This window comes from Nuphar pumila, unplaced genomic scaffold (genome assembly GCF_984573655.1).
Source record: "Nuphar pumila unplaced genomic scaffold, dmNupPumi1.hap1.1 HAP1_SCAFFOLD_1987, whole genome shotgun sequence".
In the NCBI taxonomy this organism is placed as follows: domain Eukaryota; kingdom Viridiplantae; phylum Streptophyta; class Magnoliopsida; order Nymphaeales; family Nymphaeaceae; genus Nuphar; species Nuphar pumila.
The window spans coordinates 1-28,000 of NW_028323814.1; the positions used below are offsets into that span (position 1 = coordinate 1).

General features: G+C 52.6%; 3 protein-coding genes across 3 annotated transcripts; all 3 read right to left on the minus strand.

Annotated features, from left to right (window-relative positions):
• Positions 1-6,561: 6,561 nt before the first annotated feature.
• LOC149808914 (uncharacterized) lies at positions 6,562-8,094 on the minus strand. Its single transcript, XM_089995094.1, has 2 exons — positions 7,791-8,094; positions 6,562-7,163 (listed from the first exon to the last, which is right to left on the minus strand). Exons 1-2 carry the CDS (start codon positions 8,092-8,094, stop codon positions 6,562-6,564), a joined length of 906 nt encoding a protein of 301 aa, XP_089851220.1.
• Positions 8,095-11,658: 3,564 nt separating this feature from the next.
• Positions 11,659-16,172, minus strand: LOC149808915 (uncharacterized). Its single transcript, XM_089995095.1, has 7 exons — positions 15,998-16,172; positions 15,706-15,837; positions 14,153-14,424; positions 12,970-13,011; positions 12,423-12,789; positions 12,172-12,318; positions 11,659-11,846 (listed from the first exon to the last, which is right to left on the minus strand). The coding sequence occupies exons 1-7, from the start codon at positions 16,170-16,172 to the stop codon at positions 11,659-11,661; spliced, it is 1,323 nt and encodes a 440-aa protein (XP_089851221.1).
• A 2,507-nt stretch (positions 16,173-18,679) lies between these two features.
• LOC149808916 (uncharacterized) lies at positions 18,680-20,450 on the minus strand. The gene is made up of 3 exons (XM_089995096.1): positions 20,446-20,450; positions 19,850-19,964; positions 18,680-18,967 (listed from the first exon to the last, which is right to left on the minus strand). The coding sequence occupies exons 1-3, from the start codon at positions 20,448-20,450 to the stop codon at positions 18,680-18,682; spliced, it is 408 nt and encodes a 135-aa protein (XP_089851222.1).
• Positions 20,451-28,000: the final 7,550 nt, after the last annotated feature.

Sequence of the window (28,000 nt, forward strand, 5' to 3'; positions counted from 1 at the left end):
TGCGCTGTCGTTGTTTCTTGTTGTCTATTTCCTGCCGTTATCTATGAGATGTTATGATGATGAGCCTTGTGGAAGGGAAGCGGCGATGTCTGGGTGGAACAGGAAAGGTTGACTTCATTCCCGATTGATTCTGTCAGTGCTTCGCCGGGACACTTTGCTGTGTGGGTCTATATCCCTGAAAATGCATGGGGGCATAAGTGGGGGTTGAACCTCATTTTGGCGAAGCACTGGATTTGTTTTATATCCGCTGGAACTTAATTAGTCAATACTTGGGGCTGCAGGTGCTGCGAGTGCTGCGCTTGGTGCGCATTTTCCGCATTCTGAAGCTGGGGCAACACTTCCATAAGTTTCAAGTTCTGACAACGGCTCTCAAAGAGTCGTGGGACGTCATGGTCATGCTCCTGTTCATCCTCGGCATCATCGTCACACTTTTCTCAGCGCTAATCTACCAGGCCGAGCATGACCGCGTCTGGGCAGTCAACCCAGATACTGGACAGCGAGTGCGCTCACACTATACTCAGTCAGTGCTAACTCCCCTGCTGCCCTAACCCCTGCGGAAAGCGTATGCCTGGCCAGATTGTCGCCAGAATGGGGCTTGTCCCCCAGTTCTGTCCCCAGAATTCTTATGTTTGCAGGCATTTGGACCCAGAATTCACTCTGTCTGTCGAAACCCCGTGCCTGGTACATGCCAATGCCGGTAGTGTAGCGCGTGTGGTCTGGGCAAGTTGCAGCGTGCCATTGAGGGTTCACAAAGTAAAAATGTTGTATTTTTACCGTCTACTCATTTGGATACTGATCCAAATGATGCGCAGCCAATGTATGCTTTTGTCCGCGCTTGACTGCTGCTTCATCCAGTGCTTCTCCAGCGCTTTGTCAGACCCTGTCACTGTTCGGGTCCAGATGCCCGAAAATGCATTCACAGTCTCGACACACATTCCTGAGCACTTGATTGCCTTCCGAAACGCCCCTTAGGCAAGGGCAAAACCGGTCACGAGAACCAGATGTAATCACTCCACTGTTCCCACCCATGCACATGAGCTTTCGGGACGAAAACGGCGGTCGAAAACCATTCTGGCGAAGCACTGACAAACAGGTGAGGCACAGGTGTTCTTCGACGTCAAGCTCGCTGGCAACGTTTCCAGCGTTCGAGGTCTGGAGTCTTTGGCAGCGTACGGTCAGGACGATGTCATCGTGCATCATCAGTTCTCGTCCATCCCCGCGACTTTCTGGTTCATGATAGTGACGCTCATGACTGTCGGTTATGGAGACATGTATCCCACCACTATCTTTGGACAGACCGTCACCGCCCTGGCAATGATTCTGGCTATGATGGTACGGCAACTCGCACACAGGTTTTGTGTGCTGATGCTCCTGTTGATGCGGTGGTGTTGTAAAAAGATACATCATCGCCACATCACATAGGTGATGGCAGGAAATGACACGTGATCATCGTTCCATCACTTATAATGGCAGGAAGTAGTCACCAGGCAATCAAGTAATCACGTTCAAAACAATACAGCTCATTGAACTTCAGCGGTCGGGAGAGACAAGCCTGTCATCAACGTGCAGCCGCTCGCATGAGCCAAAATTGAAGAGAGCGCCGGCACATCGCCGCATTGCCCCTGCATAGGCCGATGCTGAATTCCGGAAGCACGTTGGTGACAAATCCATCCTTGAGTACATTGCCGCCAGCACTCGCTGTTGTTGCAAGAGTATTGAACAGCTCCATCGCCGGCTTGCCCTTGCGGCAGAACGTCTCGTGCGACAGTGGATGCGTAGCCGTTGGGGTCAGCGGATTGGCACTTTGTCCGGTTCAGCTGATCCCGTGCCGCCGCTGCGCCACCTTCCGTCCGTGCAGCATGCACAAAAGAGGATGGGCAGGGGTGCACCGCCAAGCTGCGGGTGACAGGAAGTCCGCCGGGCAAATCGAGCACGACTACGTGCCGCGGAGTGGGCTGAAATGGCGGCAGCTTATACGCCAGGCAGTGTGCGGAATGGTGGCTCAACGAACGATGCAATCCCAGCGGGGGAGCCAATGCGGCGTCATCTCGGTGAGAATGTTGTGGCGCAACGTCATTGACATGCACTGGGACCGGCAGGTCATTGCATGGTCGACATCGCCCGCTTTTGCAAGTATTGCCCACAGCAGCTCCAAACGTCAGGTGCATTGGCGGCCATGTGCGTCATGCCAGGATGGTGGCGCAGCTTACCAGAATTTACATCTCATAGGTGATGGCAGGGAACAGTCGACAAGCAAGCAAGACAGCTCATACGAAGTGATTCAGCTCATTGAGTGGTCGGAACAAGCAAGCCTGTCATAAATGCGCGGCCGCTCGCACGAGCCAAACTTGAAGAGCGCGCCGGTACAAGACAGCCACAGCCACATGTTCCCAATACCACAGCATCCACATGGGCATTGGCTTCTGCCCTAAGGCTGCTCCCCTGAGCAAAACGTGCAAGGTCATACACTTCGGGGAACACTATTGTGGTATTCAGCCTTGTCCTGTAAACCATAGCCAGTAAACAGCCTTCTAAACAACAGTCCTTCGACACGCTGAGCCATAGCCAGTAAACAGCCTTGTCAACAACGGTCATTCGACACGCTGATTCAGACGGCTGGATCAGTCGTTTGATGCAGCCTTCAAACAACGAGCTGTCGGCCGCAGCCACCTGGGATGGAGCTGTGTGTCATTAGTGTCTGGAACTATCAGAGGTCTCAAACCTCAGTGTTGAACCATGATGACTGAACCAGTGCAGTGCTTCGCCGGAATGGGGTTTGAGTTTTATCCCCCAGTTTTATCCCCAAAACTCAGTGGGTCTGGCGAAGCACTGAGCCAGCGCCGTTCTGGTACAACACTGAGCATGCCTTGCCAGCTGGCAGGCTGTTCAATCCGGCCAGCAATCTCACAGTGCCGTGATCGTAGGTGCTTGCGCTGCCCATCTCCGTCATCGGAACCAACTTCACCCAGGCGTGGATGGACCAGAAGGAAAAGTTGAAACGCGGCAAAACAGACTCATTCACACCAGCCGGCGTCCCCCTCATGTCGGTCATGATGGCGACTCACATGGCCAACCTGGCAGAGCTCACTCACAAGCTCCGCGCAGTGTGCCACGAACTCGGGGCCGAGTTTGGTCGTCTCGGGGTCAAGATTCAGCGCACCCAATACGAATGCCTCACCATGATGCACAAGGTCGAGAACAACGAGAAGCTGAAGGAAACCCTGGAGGTGCGCCAGTGTTTCGCCAATACCATTGAGTTCTCAGGTCCATGTACCCCAAAATACATGACTTTCCAGACAAAAATGGGGGCCGAACCTCGCTCTGGCGAAGCACTGTGGTGGGCATGTCGCGCCCGCAATCACCAAGCAAGCAGCTGCAGTACCGAAGCGATGTTCCACAGCTTCTGTCTTTCCGATTGCTCACAATTGGTCCCCAAGTGGTTCTTGGAGTTGCCATTGTCCATGTGGATGCGGTAGTGTTGTAAAAGGTACATCATCATCACAAGCCTTGCTGCAGCACCACACACCGCACACTGTGCTTGCCAAGGCTGGAATGATCCCGTCTGCTGGTTGCCAGACTCTCCTTCGTGCGGGGAGGAGCATGCTGCATCCGTTTTTTTCGAGGAGAGGTCCGCCATAACTGTCTTGCCTGCTAACCTGACGTCAGCAATCGTCACCGCCCTTTCTGGCTGCTGTGTTTTGGGTCTGTATATAAAATAATACTTGTTATACTTGTAAATGCTATAGTTGTAGATGAAAAAACTTGTCTACATGCAGGCCACCAAAGCGTTTGAGCAGGACCTCCTTGAAAACGTGCTGCAGCACGAGGACAAGATCAATGTGCTGTGTGAGCAAATGACGGACCTGATGCGCGTTGCGGACATCATGCAGCAAGTCCGCACAGGGAAATGGCAGCCCGGAAATGGCGTTCCGCCGCAGCTCTTGAACTTCCGGGGTCTCCTCGACGACCTCCAGTACCGCGTAGCTCAGTTGACGCACAGCGCAGAGAGCGGGCTCTTGATCAGCTCAAAGATTATGGACCTCGAGGTCGCCGTCCACGAGGCGATGGCGATGACATGCGACGTCGGCGACGTCGTCGCGCTCAACGCTCGAGCGCGGCAAGGCAACGACCTCATCAGCACTCTGGCTGCGGAGGCGGTGCCGAGGTCACACTTGTGAGATTCTGCCACATCAGCCGAGGCACTCCGCTGCGCATCCGCATGAGCGTGTTCATCACGGAGAGTGTGGTCTAGAAGTGTGCTGGGAGAATGGCGTGCTTGTTATTGTTCGTGGCTGGGGCAACCCGAAAAACGCTTGTGAGGCAGGTCACTCTTTTGGCCAAGAACAGTCGGGATGTGCTTACATGGCATCTAGTCAAGCTCTCTCATCATCATGAGCGCGCACCAATGGGTTGGCATCCTGCATCACCCGCATGGTCGGCAAACCTGCCGGCACAGCCGATTTTATGGAAGTGAAGAGATTTTTCTATTTTCCCGCGCGTTTCAGCTGCTTGATCTCGCCCTTCGTCAACGCCACCTCTTTGGGCTAGCGTAACTCTGTTCTTTTCGTTTTCGTTCCAGCTGCTTGATCTCCGCCTGCTCTTCCAGGAGCTTGCCCCATGTTGCAACCACGGACCCTCCTCGATGCGGACCAAAGGTAGCGTCCTGATAAGGCGACTGGCAGCCGTGCTAGCCCACATACCTCACAGCTGGCATACCATACCAACTCATATACCTCGAGATATGCATGACATGTCGTCCTTGATTGCTTCGTGTCTTGTTGTACATTCATGTTTATCACCCGGAACCTGCTGATCGAGAGTCAGCGAAGAAAAAAGTCAGACATTCCTTGATGCGTATGTTCCTCAAGCAGACAGCACTGGCTCATATCGCGCGGCACAGGGATGGCTGTTTCTCCTACCGTCCAGTTTCCCTGGTCGCATGCTCGCAGTCTCTGTTAAGGTCTGAGTGGTTTAATCTAATGATGATGTATCTTTTTACAACACTACCGCATCCACATGGATATTGGCAACTCCAAGAACTACTTGGGAATCCGTGTTATCACTACCACCACCTGAGGCAAGCGTACCTGGACCAGCCTGACATACCATAACCTGACCTGACATGTCTTCTTCGTCTTCGTCTTGTACCCTGCAAGAAAGGAGATCAGCCACAGCTGACCAGAAACGACCCGTCAATTCCTCTGGGAGGTCGTCGCAACCCACACTCAGAATCTTTGTCAGGAGATCAACTCCCAACAGAGATTCCAATTAGTTGCCAAATTCCCACCTTGTCATCCAAGACCTCCAACCGTTTCAAGAATCTAATAGGATGTGAAATCCAGGAGGAAGCTGGGAAGCATTGCCGTCAACTGTTGGCCACACCTCCAAGATACAGTGCCTTCAGACACGCATGGCATGTTGTTTCTCACCTTCTGATCACCTGGCGTGTGAAGATCACAACGCCGCGGCGTACCCATGACAACGCAGTATGACAAGAACATGTTATTACAAAGTTACCAAAATTGTATGCACGATCCATAAAACCCAGAGAGGTTTTCCAAGACATGTGGATGCGGTAGTGTTGTAAAAAGATACATCATCATTATCAAGGAAAGAATCACCGCTTCCGGCTCTGACTCTCGGGCACGCATGTCTCAGCACGTTTCACAAACACAAGAATCAAGACAATACACAGCTTCTCACATGAAATGGCAACGACTTCCCATGGAGTAAACAGGGATCGTCCTTTGTTATGATATAAAATGATCTACGCATGATTTGGTTGACGACAGAATTCACATGTTCTGGAAATTGGAATTGCCATGAAATACAGGAAAGCACAGCATCGTGGCAGATGTCGTTGCACAAATTGCAAAAACGTTTGGAAATACTTCCAAGAAAGCGCAAGACGCAACAAAATGCGCAACTTCACTGCACCACGATGCCATAATATTCCGTTGCACGGATGGTTCCATATCAGAGCTGTGCCTCTGGAGGATGATTACGCTACTCGTGTCCGTCTCTTGTCTATTCAAACATGCAATATTGGCCGCCAGCAGCGTCACCAGAAGGAGGCGGTCCCAGGTGCTTAAATTTCGGGCTCCAAGGTGTACGCTCAAACCGTTGGTGAGCCTAACGCTTTGATAGACAAACCTGCGCACACGAGTGTGACAATTGGACACCCAACCCAACTGCTCATTGCATACAAGATCTCCCCCCCTACATATAAAGTAAAAAGCACGCCGAAAGAGCTGGTGCAGAGAGAGGACCGTTTCTCAGCGAGGTTGACTTCCGTGCAATGACCTGGAGCAGTGTCCAGCCAGGTTCCCGAAGTATTTGGGGTCTGCGGACCCACAAACGATTGATTATGCAGGGCAAAAGCCAGGGCCATGGCCCTGCTGGATGGAACACTGCCCGGGCATGCCTCGGCACATAGCGATGCGCACAGGGGGTAGACGACACTTAAGGCAGGTGTCGCCGGCTGCTGCAGACGAGCCAGCAGAACATGGAACGTCCCCAAACCAGGTCTCGAACAACGCTCCACAGCCAAGGGAACCAATGTCATTGCTCAGCAGGAGTAGAGCACTGTCGACTCGTCCGAATCCGGGACTGCAAGCTGCGCAAAAGCGCAGTCATCGCCATGACATCATCTTGAAGGAGATCCGCATCAGCGTCAGCGAAGCCCCCCACCCCCTCATTGGACGCCTCAGCCTCAATGTGTATTTTTGACGGCTCAACCCCTGATCGCCCCCCCTCATGCACGTCTTCCTGCATGTCCTCTTGGAGCATGGTGACGTTCACTCGAGCAGCCGCAAGCTCTCCTGCACGCCCACCCTCCTCGGCACCAGGCGCGCTGAAGAGCGACTTGCGCAGCCTGGCGAATTCGTGACGCAGAGCTGACATGTCCGTGACGAGGCCGTGAAGGGGGTCCGAGTAATGGTGCAGGTTTGAAGCGTTGAAGAGGCCCGAAATGTGGGGTCGGTCCGGACCGAGTCGTATGCCATCCACGAGCACGGCGAGGCATATGACCAGCAGCACAGAGATGGCAGAGACGACACGTGAGAGGGTATCAGAGGGTAGAAGAGTAGAGAGCATGCTGTATGCGCAAGGTGGGCATTTCGCGGAGTCCCCGTTCAAATGATTCTCCACATCCCAGCGCCAGCCTGTGCACATAACCATGTTCAGCGAAATGTATCAACATGTTCAAAACATGGTGAGTCCCTATTGCTGACGTGCGATAAGGGGTCATTCTACCGTTGCGAGTGTGTGGTTCATGCACTGCCGATCCACAAAATGTCTTTCACACTTTGCGTGTATGCAGGCCGCTGCCTGTTGTGCTGGTGATGGAAAAGGGCGAGCCTCTAATTGGTGGAGTCTTTGTGCGGCCCTGAGCTATGGTGATTCTGTCTCTCTGTGTAACAAAATCTAGTAAGTGATACGGAGCATTGTGCTGAGCGAGGCTTTCAAGCGTAACGGTGTTTTCGGATCCAGACGCTCGAAAACGCATGATTTTGGGGACAGAAAATGGCGTCAAACCCATTCTGACAAAGCACTGGCTCCATGATGCAGAGTTGCTTTACCATAACAATACCAACGTTTGGTCGAACTCGTTAAACGCATGACACCCAGTAAACTTGTATGCATAGACCTGCAGTGTGGACCTATTTCAACCATGCAAACGTCAAGGCGGGGTCTGGAAGAGTGACTGAGACCAACCAAACGCGGGAGAATTGTGACAATTCTCCCTTCGAAAACGCGCTGAAAGAGCATGCACAGCGAAGGCGACGCACCCAAAGGGATTCGCGGCAAGAGAGCCTTGAATGCAGCTTCAAGAGGGTTCTCCAGAGCTTCAGCGTTGGCGATTCCCACGGCAGAGAGCCGCTGTTTCAGCAGCTGGCTCAGCATCGCATACGCGGTTTTGCTCTGTTTGATCGTGTTGTTGGCGATGAGGCTCGAGAGGCGAGTGGACCTGGTGAAGTCCACTCTGACAAAGATGCGGACCTGGATGCCGGCTTCCGTGAGCGAGTTCTTCTTTGGCGACACCTTCCAGCAGCTCTTCACCTTGAAGTACTCCCCAAAGGGAATCGTTGGCATCGACTGCGTACAGAAAGAAACATCACACTTGGGGGGTGAGTGCAGGAACAGAAACTACTAGTTCCTTTGCTGTATTCAGAAAATAGAGGAAATCGAGTGCATCTCCATTGGCAGGTTCTCAAGGGCAACATCACAATGGGGATGCACCTGCATTGGCAGGCTCTCAAGGGAAGCATCACAGCTGAGACTGCATCTGCAATGGCAGGCTCTCATCGTGCAATCGGACTCGGCAACGTCCATGTGGATGCAGAGGTGTCAACCTCAACGCATTCACACATAGCGTAGTGCATCCTTGACAGTCACGGTGACAGTGACAGTTCGAATGCTCTGTCTGATTGGGCTGGAATGGGAATCGATGTGGTCTGCACGAAGCTCGAAAGTGCCAAGTCAGCACTACACACGGCTGCAGCGATGGCGAGGACTGCGCAACATTGAATGGTACCCAGCGCTTCGCAAAACCCGTGCGATTTGCAGGTCTAGATGCCCGAAAATGCGTGAAATGTAGGGACAAATGGGGGTCGGAACCCATTCTGGCGAATCTCACCAACTTGAGCATGCCGACTTGAGTTGATGCGAAGTACTGACAGTACCGCACCTGTTCTATTTCTAGGACAAACACAGGCGAAGCCCCTTCCATGTGGAGACAGCCACGGTGCGTTTGATGGCAGTCGGCTGTTGCTGGTGCCATTGGCCCTGCCCCTCTCACTTTTGCGGTGAACGTTGCATCACGAATCTTGCCGATGTCCGGTTTGGCCATCCAATCGCTGTACTGTACATTCCTGCAGCAGACACCCGAGTTGCTCTGGAAGTCGCCAACAGTCGCCAATGCTCATGTGCAGTGCTTCGCCGGAATGTGGCGCGACCCGCAATTCTGCCCTGACAATTCATGAATTCTGGGGCATCTGGACCTGCAAATCAGTCTGGCGGAACGCTGCTCATGTGGATGCGGTAGTGCTGCATGTGATGTATGTGTGACAGAGTGTGTATGCTGTACAATGACGATTCGTCGTCACACTGCTGATGTCCATATCCCGACCCCCAGTTCTGTCCCGAAAATTCATGTATTATCCGGCATCTGGAGCCGAAAAATCAGTAGGTCTGGCGCAGCACTGCCCTAGCCTTAGCATCATATTGAAACAAGACACGTCGCAATCATCATCCCCCCAGATCAGGACATTCCCATTCACCTCCCTACATCCCAGCCGCTTCCATGTCCCAGCGTATTTGCGGACTGGCTGAATCATCCGGCGCAATCCTGAAAGATGTGGAGTCCGTTAGGTCAGTGCATCGCCAGTATGGGGTTTCACCCCCATTTCTGCCTCAGGTAATCATGTATTTCCAGGGACACAGACCCAAAAAGTACACTGCCTTGCGAATCCTGCATTAGGTTTTTGCACACTTGCGCTGGCAAGAGTGCTCATTGCATTGGCAAGCACACTGCTGTGCGCTGCTGACCCCACAGCCAACCCTGGAACTTCTTGGAAGACATTAGCATTGACTGGCGCTCTTCTGAACACGCGACCCTCGGGCAGCACATGTTTGCATGTGGTTGGGCAACGTACGTGTCCTCCATCTTTGCATGCCATGAAGCATGGAAATCGCTGTCGTTCTTGAAGAGATTGGAAAAGTCTTGCAAAGAAGCGGTAGGGAGGTGCAAATCCGCCACGCTCGTCCAGACTTCCTTGCCATCCTTGGTGCTGCAGACGGGGGCATCCCCAGGCACCACTGGCCACGTGAAGTCGCCACCCTGGTTCATGTCTTCTCCAGAAAAGCTCATCGTGGCGCCTAGGCCAGTATCATCTTCCTGTATCGGCATACCATGGATGTTTACGAGCATCATCAATGATATATGATCGGCGTCAATGGGAAGGCGAGTTGTCAGCGAGCATCCGCCCCAACGGTACAACGAGAAGTAGAACAGCGAAGCGGTTGAAGGATGAACGCTGCTACCTTGTCACTCGCAGATACAGTCGACGATGCTGGACTCAATAGTTTACAAGTTCGCACCGGCGTCGCGCCCGCATACATGTGCAAGGGATTGCAAGCGCGTTTGAAATTACCATCGAGCCTTGCACCATTCGTATGGTCTGTACCGAGAACATCATCGTAAGCAGTTCTATCATGTTACTGTTTCTTCCTGGTAGCTGGGTGCTGGAAGCTGGTCGGCTTGCACGATACAAGCGTAGATATTATCGGAACAAACTTAACGGCAAACCCGTTTCCACAAGTCGTCGCTGTAACCCACAACGACGATGCATAAAAGCGGTATCCACATCACAATACCTTTGCTAAAAATTGTACAGGGTGAATGTGAGCTTCAATGTGTAACGCGAGACAGGGTTTGTCGCAACTCAGGGTTCCTCAACTCCTAAATAATCCCAGCGGAGCCAGTAGTCACTCAAGGAACAGGCAAGACTTCTACCGACATCTCACATGAGGTAACATACCGGATATGGTCCCCTCAAAACGGGCATGGTGTCTCTTTCCTTGCCTTCTGGCCTTTGCGCATTCGCCAGAGCTTCCGTCGCCTGACAGCGTGTCCACGACTGGTACATCAGTTCGAATGCTTCATCCCTGCTAAGAAAAGACGTGAAGAAAAACTTCTTTCCCGAGTTGCACAGCACTTCAATGCTGTTTGGGAGGTATAGATGCGTTGCAAGGCTGATCTTCTGGATGGTGCACACGGGGAGAACCTGGTTCGTCACGATACCAAAGATATTGGAATGAAAACAGATGTAGTGCTCGAACACGTACAGCCGTCCTTGTAAGAGAATGCTATTCCGCCATGCGCAGTGATAGGCATCCATGAACTGCTCGTCCACTGGCAAATGGAACATGTCTCGCAAGCCTTGGTGCTTCTTCCCAGCTTTAGCGATGTTGGCTCCAACATTAGGCCCCTGCACTTCATTTCCTGTATCGCTGCAACTATCATAGTCGTTGCCTCTCAGGCTATCGTCTAGAGCCATGGCGACGCCCTTCATTGGACAACCAGGTGTGTCCAAGGCACTACACGGTGACGTGGAACGAGCGGAAAAGCCAAATTGCACAGTGAAATCATTCAGAAGCCAGGCTCGGTTTGTCTGATGTGCAAGTTCGCTTGGAGCATGGCATGCACTGGCTCATGCGGAATGATCGGACGGTTTCGATTTGTGGTGGTGACTCGTGGTGACAGCATGACAGGCTGCATTGCAGTCACCACGATGTACCAAGACCAACGTGCGCGCATGTTGTGCGAGTTACGATTTAAGACATACAGTGAAAGGCAGTCAGTTCCTCTGACACAAATTGATGTTGTGGGAAATTTGCAAACCCCAGCCGTCTGTCTCCGCTTTCGCGTGCCGGAACGCTCGTAGACGCATGCAGCACTGCCACGCCGGGAAATTTGTCTCTGCCATGAACACGCAACCCTTTTAGCTGAAAATCTTGATCGATATGTCAATCAGCCACCGAGTAACCACACGGCATATTGTCAGTCTCCTGCGACTTACTCAAAATCGGTGGCAGGGTGACCGTCGCATGTGTCACGTATCTTGGAGAAGGCGATGCTTCAGGCGATGCTTGACGTCATGACAAGGGCTTCAATCCGAGGCTGGCCCGCAGCTTGTTTGTTTCTTCAATGGATAAGCTGCCGTCATCTTTCTGCACGTACACAACACCATCACGCAAACCGAACGTGTCAATAACGACGGCCATGGCCCACCCATAAAGCACCTCCATGGTGCAAGTACGCCGCAGACCACAGACTGACGCTCCTGTCAAAGAAGAAGGTGGCATGCAGCACATCATCCATGTAGCATGAAGTCCTATGAGATGCTGGGGACGGATTCGTTGGTCAAGGCATAAAGTGATTCATCAATCGAAAACCACGACATGATGCAGACGAACACAAGGCATGATTGTCAGCAATTCTGATGTCAGTCGATGTTTCTGCCATACCATAGCTAAAAAGCTAGTCTTCATGCAGCTTGCCCATTAACCCAAGGCCAGGTGCGTTTCGACAGCAAGCATCCACAGTATGCATGGCCCAGGAGGTCAACTCTCCGCTGCAATTTAGAGGACCTGACAACCCTGGGGTACCAAAAAAGGTGAAGTGGGGCATGCTGCCACCAGTTTTCTCAATGAGTTCTTCCGAATGGTGTTTCAGCTGATCCTCAAATTCAGAGAGGCGGCTGAGCACGTACTGAAGCTCAGCAGCTCCAAAGGATGCAGGTTCAAAAGCAAAACCTGTTGAAATTTCATCTTTGAACAAGCTGAGTCACGAGCGAAAATAATGCTGGGCAGCTGACACAAAGAACCGCGCACCTTGGAGCGCTTGCTTTCCCGCTCACTTCTCTCCTCATCATGCGGCCTGTCATCATCGCGGTCCTTGCGTCGTTCGTGACCCCGCTCCCGATCCCTGCGCGGCCTATCCTTCTCCCTTTCCAACTCCTTATCGCGCCCCCGCTCCTCCCGATCCCGGTCACGCGGCCGCTCGCGCCCCTCATCTCTGCCAGCGTCCCGCTCACGCTCACGCGGCCTGTCCCGCTCACGCTCCCGATCCCTCTCCTTGCCGCGCTCTCTATCCCGGTCACCCATCCTGTGCGACCGGTCCCGGTCCCGATCACGGTCCCGGTCACGGTCGCGATCCCGGTCACGGTCGCGCTCCCGGTCACGCCCTCGATCCCTCTCCTGCTCTTTATCGCGCGGCCGATCTCGCTCGCGCGCATCTTCACGGCGGCGACTTCGGTCGCCTGCGTCATCGCGCGCCCGCTCGTGACTCCGCCGCGAGTCAGGTTCGTCGGCAGCTTTCGTGCGGGGCGCTTTTGGCGCCGCTTCTCTCACACGTGCAGGTGCCTCTGGAGCCATTGCCACGGCTGCTTGCTTGTCCTGATCCACGATCATCTGTTCGGCGGCAGCCGCCTCCTTCTCTGCCTCCGCCTGAAACAGACACGCATACATTTCCACCATGAAGGGCCTTGGAGCCAGTGCTTCGCCAAGATGGCATTGAACCCCATTCTTGCTTAAATTTCATGTATTTTCGGGTATCTGGATCCAAAAAAACACAGGATCTGGCGAAACACTGGTTGGAGACCAGATGTCCTGAGATGGATGGTTTCGTTGTGTTTGCCGAAGCTCTTTTGCTTGGCCTCTAAGTAATGCCATTGATGGATGACTCAGGCTAGATGCCCCAGGTTGTAAGTAGCCACCCCATTGGGTTGAAGCAGCAAGAAGTGCAGCGTTGATGCAGTCAGGCTGAATGCTTTTCAGAAATCTTACGGTTGTCACGTCCAAAACAAGGTTTGGCAAAACAAAAAGTAGCAGTAGTCCAGGCCAAGCTACCATACGACCGGTAAACTTTCGCCGCCACTAAATGCTTTGTTTTTCCCTTTGATGCCTGTTCTGTGAGGCAAAGGAGCATGCGCGGGTTTGCCTGCTAGATCTCGATGCTGGGCACAATCCGCGCTGCATTCTGACATCACATGAGCACGCAAGAGGCCTTGAAAGACAGGGCTGTTGCCGAATCTTTGAAGGTCGTAGGGTAACGTAGAATGCTGCGAGAGGCTGAGGCCTTGTGGCAGTGGTGCATGTAGACTCATACAGAAGTGGTAGTGTCTGAGAATATGTTGCAATGTGCTTTTCATTTGCTGCTGGGAAAGGACAGAAGGAGCCATTGGCAGCTCATGGTGTCACACGCATTGATCAGCCAGTAAGAGTTTTGATTGCTTCAAATTCGAAGGAGAGTCTGCCCGTTGTTGGTCACAAGATTCCAAGGTTCCATGGAGCCGATGCACGAACATGCATGATGTGAGCGGTACAGAAGCAACGAATGTCGCTCGCTAGACTCCAAGAGTCCAAAATGACCACGCACTAATGGCTCAAAAGTGACTGGACCATTACGCAAGCAAAGACCGCCCCTCGCATAGACAATGCACAGCTGTACAAGGCTGTTGTGTCCTACCCATATTGCTTGCCTAATGCCATCAACTATGCCAAATCTTCAGTAATTTCTCAGGTATGCATGGTACCTCGAGCGGGGAAATTGACCATTTTCTCTGGAAAAGAAGCCAAGAAGCCGTACCTCGAGAGTGGCGACATCATGGTCGCCAAGGCCGGAAATACGCAAACCAAGGACGCCTTCCTTCTCAAGCGTGATGCGCTGCGGCAGCCGAGGCAAGCTGATGTCAAACATGTAGTCCTTGTACAGCATGTCCTCCGCCAGAGCGTCGATGTGAGTGAGAGCATAGTTCCCGTCAGCCTGCTTGAGGCGCGCTTTCCGCGGGTCGTTGAACAACGGCTCGATGTAGCGATACACCTCATCTGGTTTGCCCACCAGCCGTAGGTAGAAGGCGCCTGCAACAGTTTTAGCCGTCGCATGGTTTGGCCAGTGATGTTGGCGTCTGACAACCTATTGTTAAGGAAGCAAGATCTGCTGCGGTGCTGTTTGCCAGAATGGGATTCGGCCACCATTCTCGTCTACAAAATCATACGTCATTTCAGGCATCGCGACCCGCAGGTTACAGGGTTTGGCGAAACGCTGGGTTTGACCCTATGGCGGGGACAGCAGGTCGACTAGGTATTGTGCGATGCGTTGACCTGGAATGGGCAGGTATGATGCCCCGTGGGTAAGTCCCTCGCGCCGTGTTTCATGGCGTAGGGGACGTACATGATTCCTGATTTACTCATTTATTGACATGGAGTTCCTGGGGCTGGTCAGGTCTCAACCCCATGTACCCCAGCATGCAATCCCTTCTATTGGGTTGATAGAAATTGGGTTGACACATGGTTGAAGTATGTTGCGCCTGCCGTGCTTGAAATAGGCAAGGACACGTCCAAGATGACCTTGCGCCAATGGAAGGAGGACAGCACCGGCCGAAGACGGTGGAGCATGTCAGAGGAATCCGGAAAGTGGCACGAAATGGAAGTCTCGTGGCTGGCTCAGACGAGTTCGCTATTCTCGCTTCATGTTGAGCGGAGATTGGAGCATGCTGATGGATGAATGAGTAAACTCATCGGGTATCAAGCTATACACATTAGAGCTTCTACCACATGCACCTTGCATGACGATGCATAACAAGGGCGAAACAGAGGTACAAAGTACCAGATGACAAGGACTCGAATCATCAGAAGGGTCATCAAAAAGAGTCTCTGATGTCTGCTTACTGAGTGCCAAGCAGCACTTGGATTTGCCCGTGCCAGTGTGGACGCGTCAGATTTGTAACAAGATGCATTGTCATTCAATTATCATACAATTGTGATTGGCATGCATGACTATCTTTGATGAGATGGTTATCGTCACTTTGCTTCCAGATGATTGAGGGAGCAGACGAAAGTGTGGTCTTGTCCGCAGGACCATGGTCGCACCAAAGCGATCAAAGGCACGATGCCTACAAGGTCAGCTGTGACTGTAATTGTCGCCTGATGCCAGAAGTCTTGCTGAGGCTGCCCAGTTCCTCCCATGTGTGCAGCTTTGATCATACGACATGGTCCTTGTGATGCAGTTCATGAACAATGATCATTGAACATCTTTCCAGGAGTTTCGGCATACTCACGGCACTCAGATGTGATGGACATCAACCAGTGCATGCGTTTCGACCTAAAGAATCGGAGGTCACAATGATGATGCATGCGTACCAAGCAACCGCAGATACTTGTAGTCCTCCTGCAGAATGTACTCCAGGACAACCTCTCGGTCTGGCTGAATTTGCAGCATCTTCAAGACGAGACACAGAAACTCGCTTGGCAAACGGGCGCCACCAAAGGTTCCTGCAACACCATGGCATACATGCATAAGAGCCTCCTTGACAAGCCATAGCGCAAGCAAATGCTCCATCATTCACAACTTGTTTCTGAAACACATCATAAACCGGTACACAGCGCTCGTCCGGATATGACATAGCCACTCAAAGGAGTTTGAGGAGCTCACCACCCACGCTCCGCAGAGCTGCACCCCTGTCCACCAAACTTTCTGCATTGAGAGCGAAGCAGCTTTCTTTCCAGTACGTGCAATTGTAAATCTTCGAGCGAACAATCTTCTCTATCAAGGTCTGAGGATTGGTGCCATGCACGGTCGCGGCATCCGCATCTGTCCTGTTGGCCATCCCGTCAGCCAATGAAAAGGCACCAACAGCTCTCAAAGGCGATAAACTCAGCTAACATACATGTACATACATGAACGCTGTTGAACGCAGACAGGGAGAAAGTGACTTTGGAGGGAAGACAGCACAGCTGCCTCATGGGTTCACAATTCCTGGGAGCTGGAGCTGTAATAAAGATATTGCATAGCCAGCCCGCTTTCATTCTTCATAGCGTTTCAAAGCACGTGATCATCAACCGCTGCTTGGACATCTTGGATGAAAGAAAGCCTTCAAATATCAGATAGGCCGGATAGGTGGAGTCTCAGAGAGCTGCTTGGATGACATTGCGCCAGCCTAAACTGGTGAAGACGTCAACCAAAGGCGCGTAGTCGATAACAATGTACTCCTGCACTTGTTACCTCAAAATGTATCATCACGGCCGTTAGTTCGCTCGTCGCCACCGGTTTCGTCATACAGCAGGCCAAATAGCGCTTGCGCGTACTATGATGCCATTGCGGCGGGTTGCACACTGCTGTCGCAGCGCTGCTGCTGCCGAACAGCTGCTTGCCTCAGGGGCGGCCGATGGCATGCGTACTGAGGCCGAAGATGACAACGAGCGCAACGAATGGCAAAACACAACACGCCATCCTGGCATCCAGAGGGCTGGCGTTAACTGACAGTTCGGGCGAGAGTGCTTTGGCCGATCCGACGCCCCTGCGCAATGCCTGCCAACGCATGGGATTCTGCATCACTTGCGAGTGTCAGTTTGGCTTGATACCATCTTCTTGACGGCATGATCACACCATGATGTCGTGATTATTCTTCTCTGCAAGCTGGTGTGTGTATATGCTGCGTGCATACACAGGGGCTGTGACTCTCATTGCCGGCACTGAAATGAATGTCACACATGATGGTACGCAGGCCAATGCAAACCGACCTGCGCAGCTCTTTACGACCTGAATCTGCAAGGATTGGTGTGTGGCGTAGGACCTTCCGTTTACATGCAATTCTCGCAATCAACCCTGATGACTTTCATGAGCATGTACGTCTGTCTTGAGAAGGGGCGGCGGGCATCAAGGCAAGCTTGCAGAGAACCGAAATGTGATCGGATGGGTAAGTTGCAGTCGGCAAACCATCCACGCCAATGCTGCTTGCCAGCGGCAAAGACAAGGTGCTAATTAGGCGCATATGTGAATGGCTGTACCAAATGTAGTCGATCACTGACTTCTTTTGGAAATCGCCTCGGAACTTGAACGTCGTAAATGGAGGCTCGGCATCCACGCGGTCTGTGTCCGCACCTCCCTGACATGAGGGGTCCCAGATACTGACAATGGAGCCTGTGCTTTCAAACACCTGCACCGCAAGACGCTTGTGGCGTGACTCATGTACCTAGACATCACTTGATATCTAGACATCACTTGACAAATTGGGGCAACCCAACGCGGCCCCGAGGGTACCTATATGCACCAGAAATCGTGATTTATTCTATCTAGTTTATGGATCCAAAATTTTAAATAGACAACATGACGCAACACAACGCTGGGCATTTGGGCAAGTGTTGTCTAGCTTACGGTAACAGGGTGGGGAAAGGTGCTGTTACACCAGGCAGCCGTGACTGGTTTCGCCCTTGCCTGACGGCAATAAAGAGCTAAGGGCTTTGATCTGGGAGAGACACTACCAGAAAGAACTGTTGATAGTTGCTATGCCAACATTCCAGGGCCTTATCGTGAAGTACAACCACGCCAAGGCAGTCGGTGCGCCGTGTTCATTGAATGTTCAACAATCATCTTCAACAAGCAAGCATCACCATTATTGTGCGCCATGCGCACCTGAAGGCAGGCTGACTTGGGAGTGTCGTTGAAATCTCCGCAGACTAGGAGCGCGCAAGTTTCACCTGCTCCAAGAGGCGCGTCTCTGGCCAGCTGGTCGGCGCGCTCGAGGGCCTGCACCGCCTGCTCGCGACGCAGCTCTTCGTTTTCCTTGCCGGCTTTGGCTTTCAAGTGCAAGCACACTACAAGGATCGGTACCCCCGTGACCGTGCAGCGCAACAGCACGCTCAGCATGCCCTGACTCATCTCCGAGCCATCATGTTTGTTGCAGAACGAGACACCTGCGAGGCCACTGCTTCTGGTTAGCTCCAGAGAACGGCAGTCGCAGTGTAGTCTGTTGTGTCGCATTGAATCACTCATCATTTCCGAAAAGTACTTTGATCTGCCGATGTCCATGTAAGCGCGGCAGCGTAGAAGTATACATCAGCATCATTATGACAGGCGGAGTTGTGCGCGGAATGAGCGGATTTGTCATCATTGTGCGCTTGCGCTGGACATGAGGACGCCCCTTGAGCACAACCCTGTCGACGCAGTGTGCAACTTTATAGGGAGATGCCACGATTCGCGATTGACTGGTTCACTCATTGATAGCCGCCACCTGTGGGTCTGCATACGTCTTCACTGCATAGGGATACATTTCTCAGGCGGATGATTCTCGTTCCTGCCCTGCGTCGAGATACACGATCCACGCTGACAAGTGTGCTAGATGTGTCTCAAGAGGATAGCAGCACCTTCAGAGGGGGAGCAACATGCAAATCTGCGGGCGTTCCAGAAAATGGCCGACCCGTCAGCGGGGAACCCTAGCAGCAGCGCAGGTGAGTTTCGCTTCTCAAAGCGTGCCGATTGGTAGCCCAGGGATTCCATGTGAGGCAGGTAGTCCTCGCCGAAGTGGTTGACCTCCTGTAGGCACACGATGTCCGCCGCCGCTGCTACGAGTTCGGCCTTGATGAGAGGCCATCGGTGCTCCCAGCTGAGCACTTGGTTGGGCACCTGCACAAGAGCATGTTCTCACTTGACACCAGAATGGAACACAGAAACTTTTCTGAAATGGTTGGTTAGACGCTGGTGTTTTAGGATATTCGGCACGATACACTGTAGTTGACCAGCATGGCACGGAAACTTGTCAAAGAAGACAGCTAGGACACGATGGCCTACACAAAGGCAGCCTCCCTTGGCAAGGGTGCTCACTTGGCAACCGTGCGGGTCGTCCACGACGTAGACTACGCATGGTAGGCATACCGGACCCGCGTGACGTCTTGGAACTGGCTCCAATGCCTAACGCACACGTTCTGACCAGGCCTTCAAGTGCGCAGCAATTGGGGCGTGCGAGGGAAACGCACGTGTTCTGTGTGTGGACTTCACATAAAGAGAATGCAATCAAGCAGGATGTCCCAGCATTCAATGCGCACTTGGAAACAATACTCGTCTCTGTGTGTCTGTGTGCACACAGGTATCTGCACGCTGGTGGTGTCGGTTGGCGGTGGTAAGTGAACCCATTCGATTGCAAAGTTGCAACGCAGACTTCATGAAAGGTGAAACGGTTGTCCATGTAAAACATCTCTGTCCCTTGGTGGTGCTGACCGAATACTGGACACACCGTCTGCAGTGTCTTTGGTCAACGAAAAGTGCGCGAGTTGTCAAAGCCTTCGGCGAGTTCTGCTGCGCGCCCAGACAGCGTATTGTATTAATGTTACCCGAACGTGTCAAATTGATTTCTCTAATTGACAATGCCTCATCTATGTGACTAAAAATCCAGGCCGCTCGTCTTCGTGCGTATCACGCGCTGCTGTCCACTGCACTACACATCACCATCTCCTTGACGCTGCCTTCGCTGCACCTTGACGCTCAAGCGGCAACGAGCAAGGGCCATACCCTATCGAAATCACCGTGTTGGGCCAGCCCATCAGCCAATACATTCCATTGCAACACCTTCAGGCTGCTGTTCTTTGCTTGTTCAGACGCTGCCAAGCTGTGGTCTGCCCACACCCTGCTCAAGAGCATGGCCAGGTGATGAAGTGAAATGGCAGCTTCTTGTTGTATAAGATTCGACGGTCTGCGCTCGCGTGAGGTCTGCTGTAAGTTGTTCACACACTCCAACCACAGATACCTTACTCAGATATTTTTTTGTCTGTAGTATCTCCCTGAGGTTTATATCCGATGGGTGAATCTACCACTCAGATACATGTCGAATCTAGAGCCGTCGGTGGTGCGATCCAGATAGGCAGGAATAAGGAGAATAGTAGCAAAAAAGCGCATGCGCTCGTTTGTGTGAGCGGAAACCTCATGCAGCAAGAAGGAACACAAGATGTTCGCAGTACCTTTAGTAGCACACGGTTCTGTGCATCAGGGAAATCTACTTGCTGAAAGCACCCTGAATTGTAGTGTTTGATAGCGTGTTGGTGACTCGCGAGCTGTTGGTGGCGTTACCCGGTGTTTTTTGTAATATCACGCTTCGTGCGCTATCATACGCCATACGCACTTCAATTTACACTTGCAGGTGTCACTGTCTTGCTTGCTTCCACCCAAGCTACCGCTGTGGAATCGGTGGGCACATCACATTGACGTGGAATTTTACTCTTGGCTCGCACTCCATTCGGAGTTAGTGAAACGCATTTATCGTTGTTCGTGCTGTGACATACTCCAGGATGGCAACGTTTACATCTGTGTCTGGCTCAAAGTGGACGGGCGTCACGCTGCTGACGGGATTTCTTGGAGCTGGGAAAACCACATTGCTCAACAAAATCCTCACCCAGCTGGAGAAAAGGAAACGCCTGGCAGTGATAGAGAATGAATACGGCGAGGTCAACGTGGACAGTGCGTTAGGTGCGCCATGTGTTTGCTCTTGTCTGCTTCGCGTGGTTCCATCTGCCCTGTGTCCCCTTACGCATTGGCTTTCTTTTCTTAGCACTGTTTCTAGGCGATGCCCCGTCGCTTAGAATAGTGGTCTGGAGAGGACCCTCGTACAACGGTCGGAACAGTCGTGTAGGTGTTTTGCAAATGAAACCGTTGGAAGCTTGTTTCCCCAAAGGCGTTCGTTCGGCAAAGGGCTTATCGAGTCTCTATTAGAACCGTAATCCTGGGGTCACGGTGTAGGGATGCAGTCGCGCACTCTTGTATGTTTGTGGTTCGTACGGGTTACTTACAGGGTTTTGTCCGACTCGTTTTTGTTGCAAACTCTCAAGCAAGGAAAAACATTTGTATTCAGGAGCATCTGTAAATGTGAAAATCGCAGAATTTGAAGGTTGGACAACGAGTGCCATCTTGATGCGACAGTATGCGACAATGGTGCTCACCATGGCGTGAAGACTTGTCACCCCCTCGCCGCGAATCATCACCCTCGTTGATGACATTCAATAAATATATGACTTAGCTTCCCCCTTGCGTGGAAAACGCATTCATGTTGCGTTAACCTATGTACGACCATTGGCAGTCCTTTGAACGCCACCTCAGCTCCTGCAGCTCGTACTAACCGCCAGTTTCAGCAAAAGCTACTACTACGCTTCCTGGCTATGACATTACATATCACATATATCGGATGTAAAGCTGGGCAAAAGCCTCGTTCGGTCCACTGACGTCCCGTGATTGTTCACGTCATTGTTCTGCAGTGTCTGACAAACTCACGTCGCGTGAAGACGTAATGTCGCTCCCAGGCGGCTGCATATGCTGCTCCCTGCGCAAAGACATTGTCAAAGCCCTCGCGGACCTTCAGAGGATTGGCGCAGCTGGTGGGGGTTACGACGCCATCATCCTAGAAACCACTGGTCTCGCAGATCCCGCACCGGTCGCTTTCACGTTTTTCTCCAACCCCTGGATCCGCCGCAATTTCCGCCTCGACAGCATTGTGTATGCTTCTTCCCCTTGCGCTTACTTTATGTTTTTGATGCATTACAAAATCTGCGTTCTAACATGTTCACAGAATGCGCAAGTCCCAAAATGCCAACAATTCTAAGCCAAAATCACAATTCCCGATCCCCAATGTGTGCTGGCGTTGCTGCCTTGGTCACCTAATCTGAATTACCTCTGCTGCATCAGCGATGTTTAAGGTCAGCCCTGTTTGGCTAGAACATTGGAAAGGGTAGCTCTGCTCGAGACAACCCTCAGACGCTAAATTGGTTGCCAATGCAGGTGTGTTGTTGATGCAAAGAATTTGCTCCAGCATCTCCAGGAGGGGCACGAAGAGAACACTGTTCATGAGGTGATCAATCAGATCGCATTTGCGGATCTCATCCTCATCAACAAGATGGACCTCGTGGACAAGGGCCACCTCGAGAAAGTCCTCACTGAGGTCCGAGCAATCAACGCAACAGCCGAGGTCATCCACACGCAGCTGGATGGGTCGGACTCTGTAGACTGGATGGAAAAGGTGGGCTTTTTTGCTATGCTTTTTGGCCGATGTCTCTATAAACTACACTTGACCAGGCTTCAGTCTTGCTGCACGGCCCCGGCACTCTATTGATGCTGCGTGGTTTGTTTTTGAAGCTTCGTAGTAGTAAAACAACACAAGCGACACGGCTGCACTGGTGGCGACCAGAGTTATTAGTTTGATACTCTGGAGACCGCTTGGATCGGGCACAATCTGTTTCTGTGATCGTCCTTGGTAAGGTTGTATATGCATCATGGTACAGCCAAAGGCAAAGCACGGGGTGAGCACACGTTGCGAGTTATTGACACAGCCGAGTACCGCAGATTCTGGACCGGAACTTCTTCTCGGTGAATCGCGCGCTGGAGATTGATCCCGACTTCCTGCGAGGCTCAGAGGAGGAGCAAGACGACGAGGCGCCCTCCAGAGACGCGCTCCCCTGCGCCAACATCAATTGCCAGGCCGGAACGACATCGTCCGCCGGTTCCGACTCCGTCCCCCCCCGTCTCAAATGCACGCAGAGATACGGTCCCTCACGACGACGAACAGCCTCCAACAACCAACACACCTGCTGAAGACACCGTGCCAGAGGCGGGCGCCAAGCGGACCGCTGACACCGCGGCCCTCGATGAGGATGAATCACGCCCAGTCAAGAAGTCCACCACCTGCGACTCACCATCGAGCATTAGTGGCCAGGGACACCGGCTGGCAGCAGCACCCAAGCGCGTGACAAAGCGTCTGCATGATCTAAGCCGCGTCAGCAGCATTGGCGTGACGGTGCACGGTGAAATTGACGCGTATCGGTTTAACATGTTCATGCTGGTGCGTGCCCCCCCATATCTCTTGTGGCTCTGCTGCGGCGGCAAACACTTGCATTTTCTCAATTTTCTTAAAGCTTCATGAGCAATGGTGTTCTCGAACCCTGCACGGTAACACCTCTCAACATGGCCGTCTTACGGAATGTCCCGAACTCTTGAGATGCTGTGGCGAACACGGGCCTCGACGCCGTCCGAACTTGCACGTGCGTGGCAGTTTTGTGAGTGGTGGTGGTATGCTTGGGAGCACTCGCTCATGGCAAGCTGTGTCCTTACCATTGGCGCCACGCATTGCACCCCCCTGGCAGGTCGAAGAAAGAAATTTGTACCTTCTTTCAGATACGCCTGGTTTGCCGCCTGGACGTATGGCACCTCGACATGGTAGATAGGAGCGCACATGTGTCCTAGGGATTAGGGGTCCCATGGCATAATAGTCCTGGATGGTGAACAGAGCGCACTTTCTGTACTCGAAGTCTCTACCAACCAGGCTATGCGCCCCCCGGTCGTGTGCGTAAGTACGAGCAAGTACTGATTGCAACAGTGCAACATACGTCGACTCACTGTGTGCACACGTACAAGCAGATCTGTGACGTGCCGGTACTGTGCAGGACCTCGTGGCTGCTCGCGGCCGAGACATCTACCGCACAAAAGGCATCATCCACGTGCACGGCTTCGAAAAGCCATTTGTCATCCAAGGCGTGCACGAGACCTTCAGCATGGGCCCGGCCAACCTCGAGCGCGCGACCCTCGCGCCGGGCGCCCAGCCCACTAACACCATCGTGTTCATCGGCATGAACATCGACAAGGACTCCATCCGCGAGGGCCTCCGCACCTGTGTCTGGATTCCCCTGCCGGAGGGCTGGTCGGAGCACCGTGACGAGAAGACCAAGCGCACCTATTACTTCAATCCTACCACTGGTGAGAACTCGTGGGTCCGCCCGGAGCTGCTGTGCCCTCATGTCACTACGGAGGAGTATGCCGTGACGCAGCCTTCCAACCTGCGCCCTCGTGCTCACCGCCTCTGACGAGGATTGGGCGCGTTTTGGTTGCTTGATGATTCCCTGCTCAGTCCACCCTATTATGTGCCTTGGATGCATGCCCCTCGCACCAACAGACATGCGCGTGCGGGGCACTCTCGACACATGAGGTCAAGTGTGCTTTGCCCTCTCGAAGGTGTGCAGGCATGTGTGATCGCTCCTCGCGTTTACACGTGGAATGATGATCTCGACATGTGAAGTAGCTGCTGGATGCCATTCCCTGGCTCAAGACGCCGTTACTGGTCCTCAGTGTGGCGCAGGGGAGTCCAGAGAGGCTAAGTGATGAACCCCCCCCCCCCCCCCCCCCCCCCACACCCCACATCTTTTACGCCACGTTTTGTGGGCCGACATGTTCTGGCATGTCGAAGCCTGTGCTTGGCGTGAAAAGTGTGGGTGATGTTAACTTGGATCAGGGAGCGTCCAGATGATGTACATACGGGCAAAGGCTTGCAGCTGCGGCGCAGTAGTTGTGTCGTTCTGTCCGGATGTGTGATGCAGAGACATATTCACTCTCGAGCATCGTGGTGACACTTGACAGCAGTTCTAGCATGATGTGCCGGAATGTACTTCCTGCCGCGTGCGTGCGTTGTTTGCCAAGGTGGTCACCATCGTGATCTGCGATGAAAGCCGTGTTTTATTAGGCATCTCGCAGTCACGCCACTTTTCGTCTGTCGATACGAAAGTGGGTTTTATGACGTTTTTGAACATTCAGCTTATGTTTTCTACTCTGCATCTCTAAGGTTGCAGCCCAGACAGAGGTCTGGTTTTCACTCTTCCTGTGTCCATGCTTGCCGCCAGGCGCTGATTGGCATTGATTATTCAGCGCATGTGTGTGCATGTTTCTTAGTTTATGACGCTGTCCATGCACTGTGCATCGGTCAATAATGAGGGGTCCGGAGTGTGCCTTGCGATGCTGCAGCTGAAACTACTAGGAACAAATACTTTTCTTCTGTATCAGCACCTGGTCAACAAAGACTGCCCCTCAAAAAGTGCACTGTCCTATGTTTGAAATCCGTGTTCGATGGCCGTGTGTCCCCGGCTGTAAAAAGTCTGTGCAGCTTTCACATGTTCTGAACTGCGCCTCATTCTGCATACCGGTAACAACTTCAAAGCAGCCTTGGAGGCCAGCTTGGAGGTTTCATATGGTGAACTGATTAGCACTCTCAACAAGGTTTTTTTGTTCAACTCACTTGCAAGCACTCTACAGTAATGCAGGCAGCAACCCAGGTCAAAACAGCTCCCCAAGTGCACATCGCACACTGCCACCTCCCACCTTCTCAATAGTGTCAATTGGCGCATGAGCGATGTCGGCGCAGTGCTTGAGAATAACAGAGCGCTGCTCTTTGGTCAACGCATAGTACGCCTGGGATGACATCGACATGATTGGCAGCCCACGGCCATCTTCAAGCTCCAGGGCATTGCCGCAGAGCGAGTCCATCTGAGCATTGCTGATGTCGATGATGTTGTGCGTCTTGCCGAGTGTGGCCTGCATGTGCAGCCTCGTCATCTGCAACATGGGGACAGCAGCACCTTCCCGGGTGCCTCTTGCATGCACAGAAACACACCCCAGCAGCACAAACACAACAAACCCCATCACATCGGAAGCTTCCTTTCTTGACGTGCCCAGAATTGAGTGGGAATCAGGTCAAGAACTCATCGCTAGAAGGTGGCAAAGAACTTGATACCCCAGGTCCTTCGATCCTTCATGCAGCTACTATTGCAGGAGCTGACCCCAGCTGTTCTGTCCTGCTCAGCCATGGTCAGAAAACGTGACGCAACGCAACGCACGGTGACTGCCCATTTGTTGTCCAGGCTACAATAACAAGGGATATCTGCAATGTGCGCGTTTCAGGATTCAAGGAAGGATGGAAGCACTGACTCCCGTGTAGTACTTGGAATCACCAATGTCTAAATGGATGCGGTGACATTGTACACAAATACGTCATCATCATGAGGGTGCGCACAAAGAGGTGCTGCCGCTCGTTGGCATCCACAACGCTCTCGCCGCAAACGATTGCGACATCGGTGCCGATCGCCATCATCACGTTGGTGTGGTAAACGGGCATGCTGCGGGCGTCGAAGCTCCGGAACGTGACAAGTTCCTTGTAGCCAAGAGCGTCCACCCACTCCTCTGCGATCCCTTGGTCAGCACGCTCCGATAGTGACACATACGCCACACCGTTGATGCGGTCGATGACAAGAACGCCCGTTCCCTCGAAGTATTTACCCTTGGCCTCCCCTGCACCTCACACAGCTGTGTCAATGCGGCGCTCGTGCACAATAGGGTTGGACATTTTATAATGTATTCTTTCTCTGATCTCTTACAAAGATAGGCTATATCTGATTGAAGCTAATGCTTTCTGCCCACGCCGAATTTCCTGAACTTCCTCTACCGCTGTTAGAGGAAAAGCGGCGTCCTTGGACCAGTAGCTGATTCATCGCAGCTGCTCGATGGGACGGAATGGCAAGGAGGATGCGATTGCTCATCTCATCAAATGTGGATGCGGTAGTGTTGTAAGAAGATACATCATCTCATCAAAGCCGTCTCAGCCACGGCTGCCTCGCTATATTGTGAAAGCTGCCCCTTTCGGGTAGGTGTGGTATGATACGGCCTTTGGGACCGTAGATGTGGTAAGGTAAGGCCTTTTGGACCCTAGCTGTGGTAAGGTAAGGCTTTGAGGGCCCTAGGTGTGGTAAGATAAGGCCTTTAGGACCCTAGATGAGGTAAGGTAAGGCCTTTAGGACCCTAGGTGTGTGGGACACTAACAACTTTTCCTGACCTCGATACGCCGCGCCTCACTTGTCGCTGCCATAGCGTCTCGGGCGTGTCTTACGACCTTCAAGTTTCCCTGATCGCCCGAACTTCAGACGCCTGCTGAGGGCTTAAACGATCCTAGCTTGCGGCACTCCTTAAATTGTTGTGTGCGCCACCTGAAGGGCTGTCTGCCCAAGTTGCATCTGGTAATACTAAAGAAGCGTTGGTAAAACTACCCTACGACCTTTGAAGATTCGCCAACAGCCTTGTCTTTCAAGGCCTCTGGTGTGCTCATGTGATGTCAGAATGCGGCGCAAATTGTGCGACAGGGTGCCCAGCATTGAGAGCTAGCAGGCAAAACCGTTCGTGCTCCTCTGTCTCACAGAACCGGCACCAAAGGGAAAACAAAGCATTTAGAGACGGCGGAAATATGCCGGTCGTACAGGCATAGCGATCGCCATTTGGGGCACTTTTAGCGGTCATAGGGTAGTTGGAATCTCTGCTGAGAGTTGCTCTCGTGATGCGACTTCTTTGGGTTGCGATCATCTGTCAAAGGCATTGACGTGTGTTTAAGCCTTCTAAGGCCGGCCCTGTAAAAGTAGAGGGCCAGGCAGAGGATCCGCAAATTATGGAGGGTCAGACTTCCCAAGAATTCTTGGGGATGCCAACGTCGATGTCGATGCGGTAGTGTTGTAAAAAAGCGCATCAAGATAATCCGTATGCTATACTAGGGGCATGGTGCACACCTCACAACAGGTCAGACGAGAAGGTGTGCACCATCGCCCACGGAGGGGTAGACTACGGCTTAGACTATTGCAGGATGCCTGCGACACTAAGGCATAGACTATGCCATAGTGTTGCAGGCATCCGACAAACCAACCTCTGGGTTTGACGTCCCTTTCATCAATCGGCCAAAGCATAACTGCAAACAGCACTCGGACCCCTGCAGACGCGAAACAAGAAGGAACGAGTGCAGCTTGTGTGGCATGGGTGACGCACATCCCGAGAGGTCGACCACGCGGGTGTAACCCCTGCCCTTAAGCACCTCGATGATCT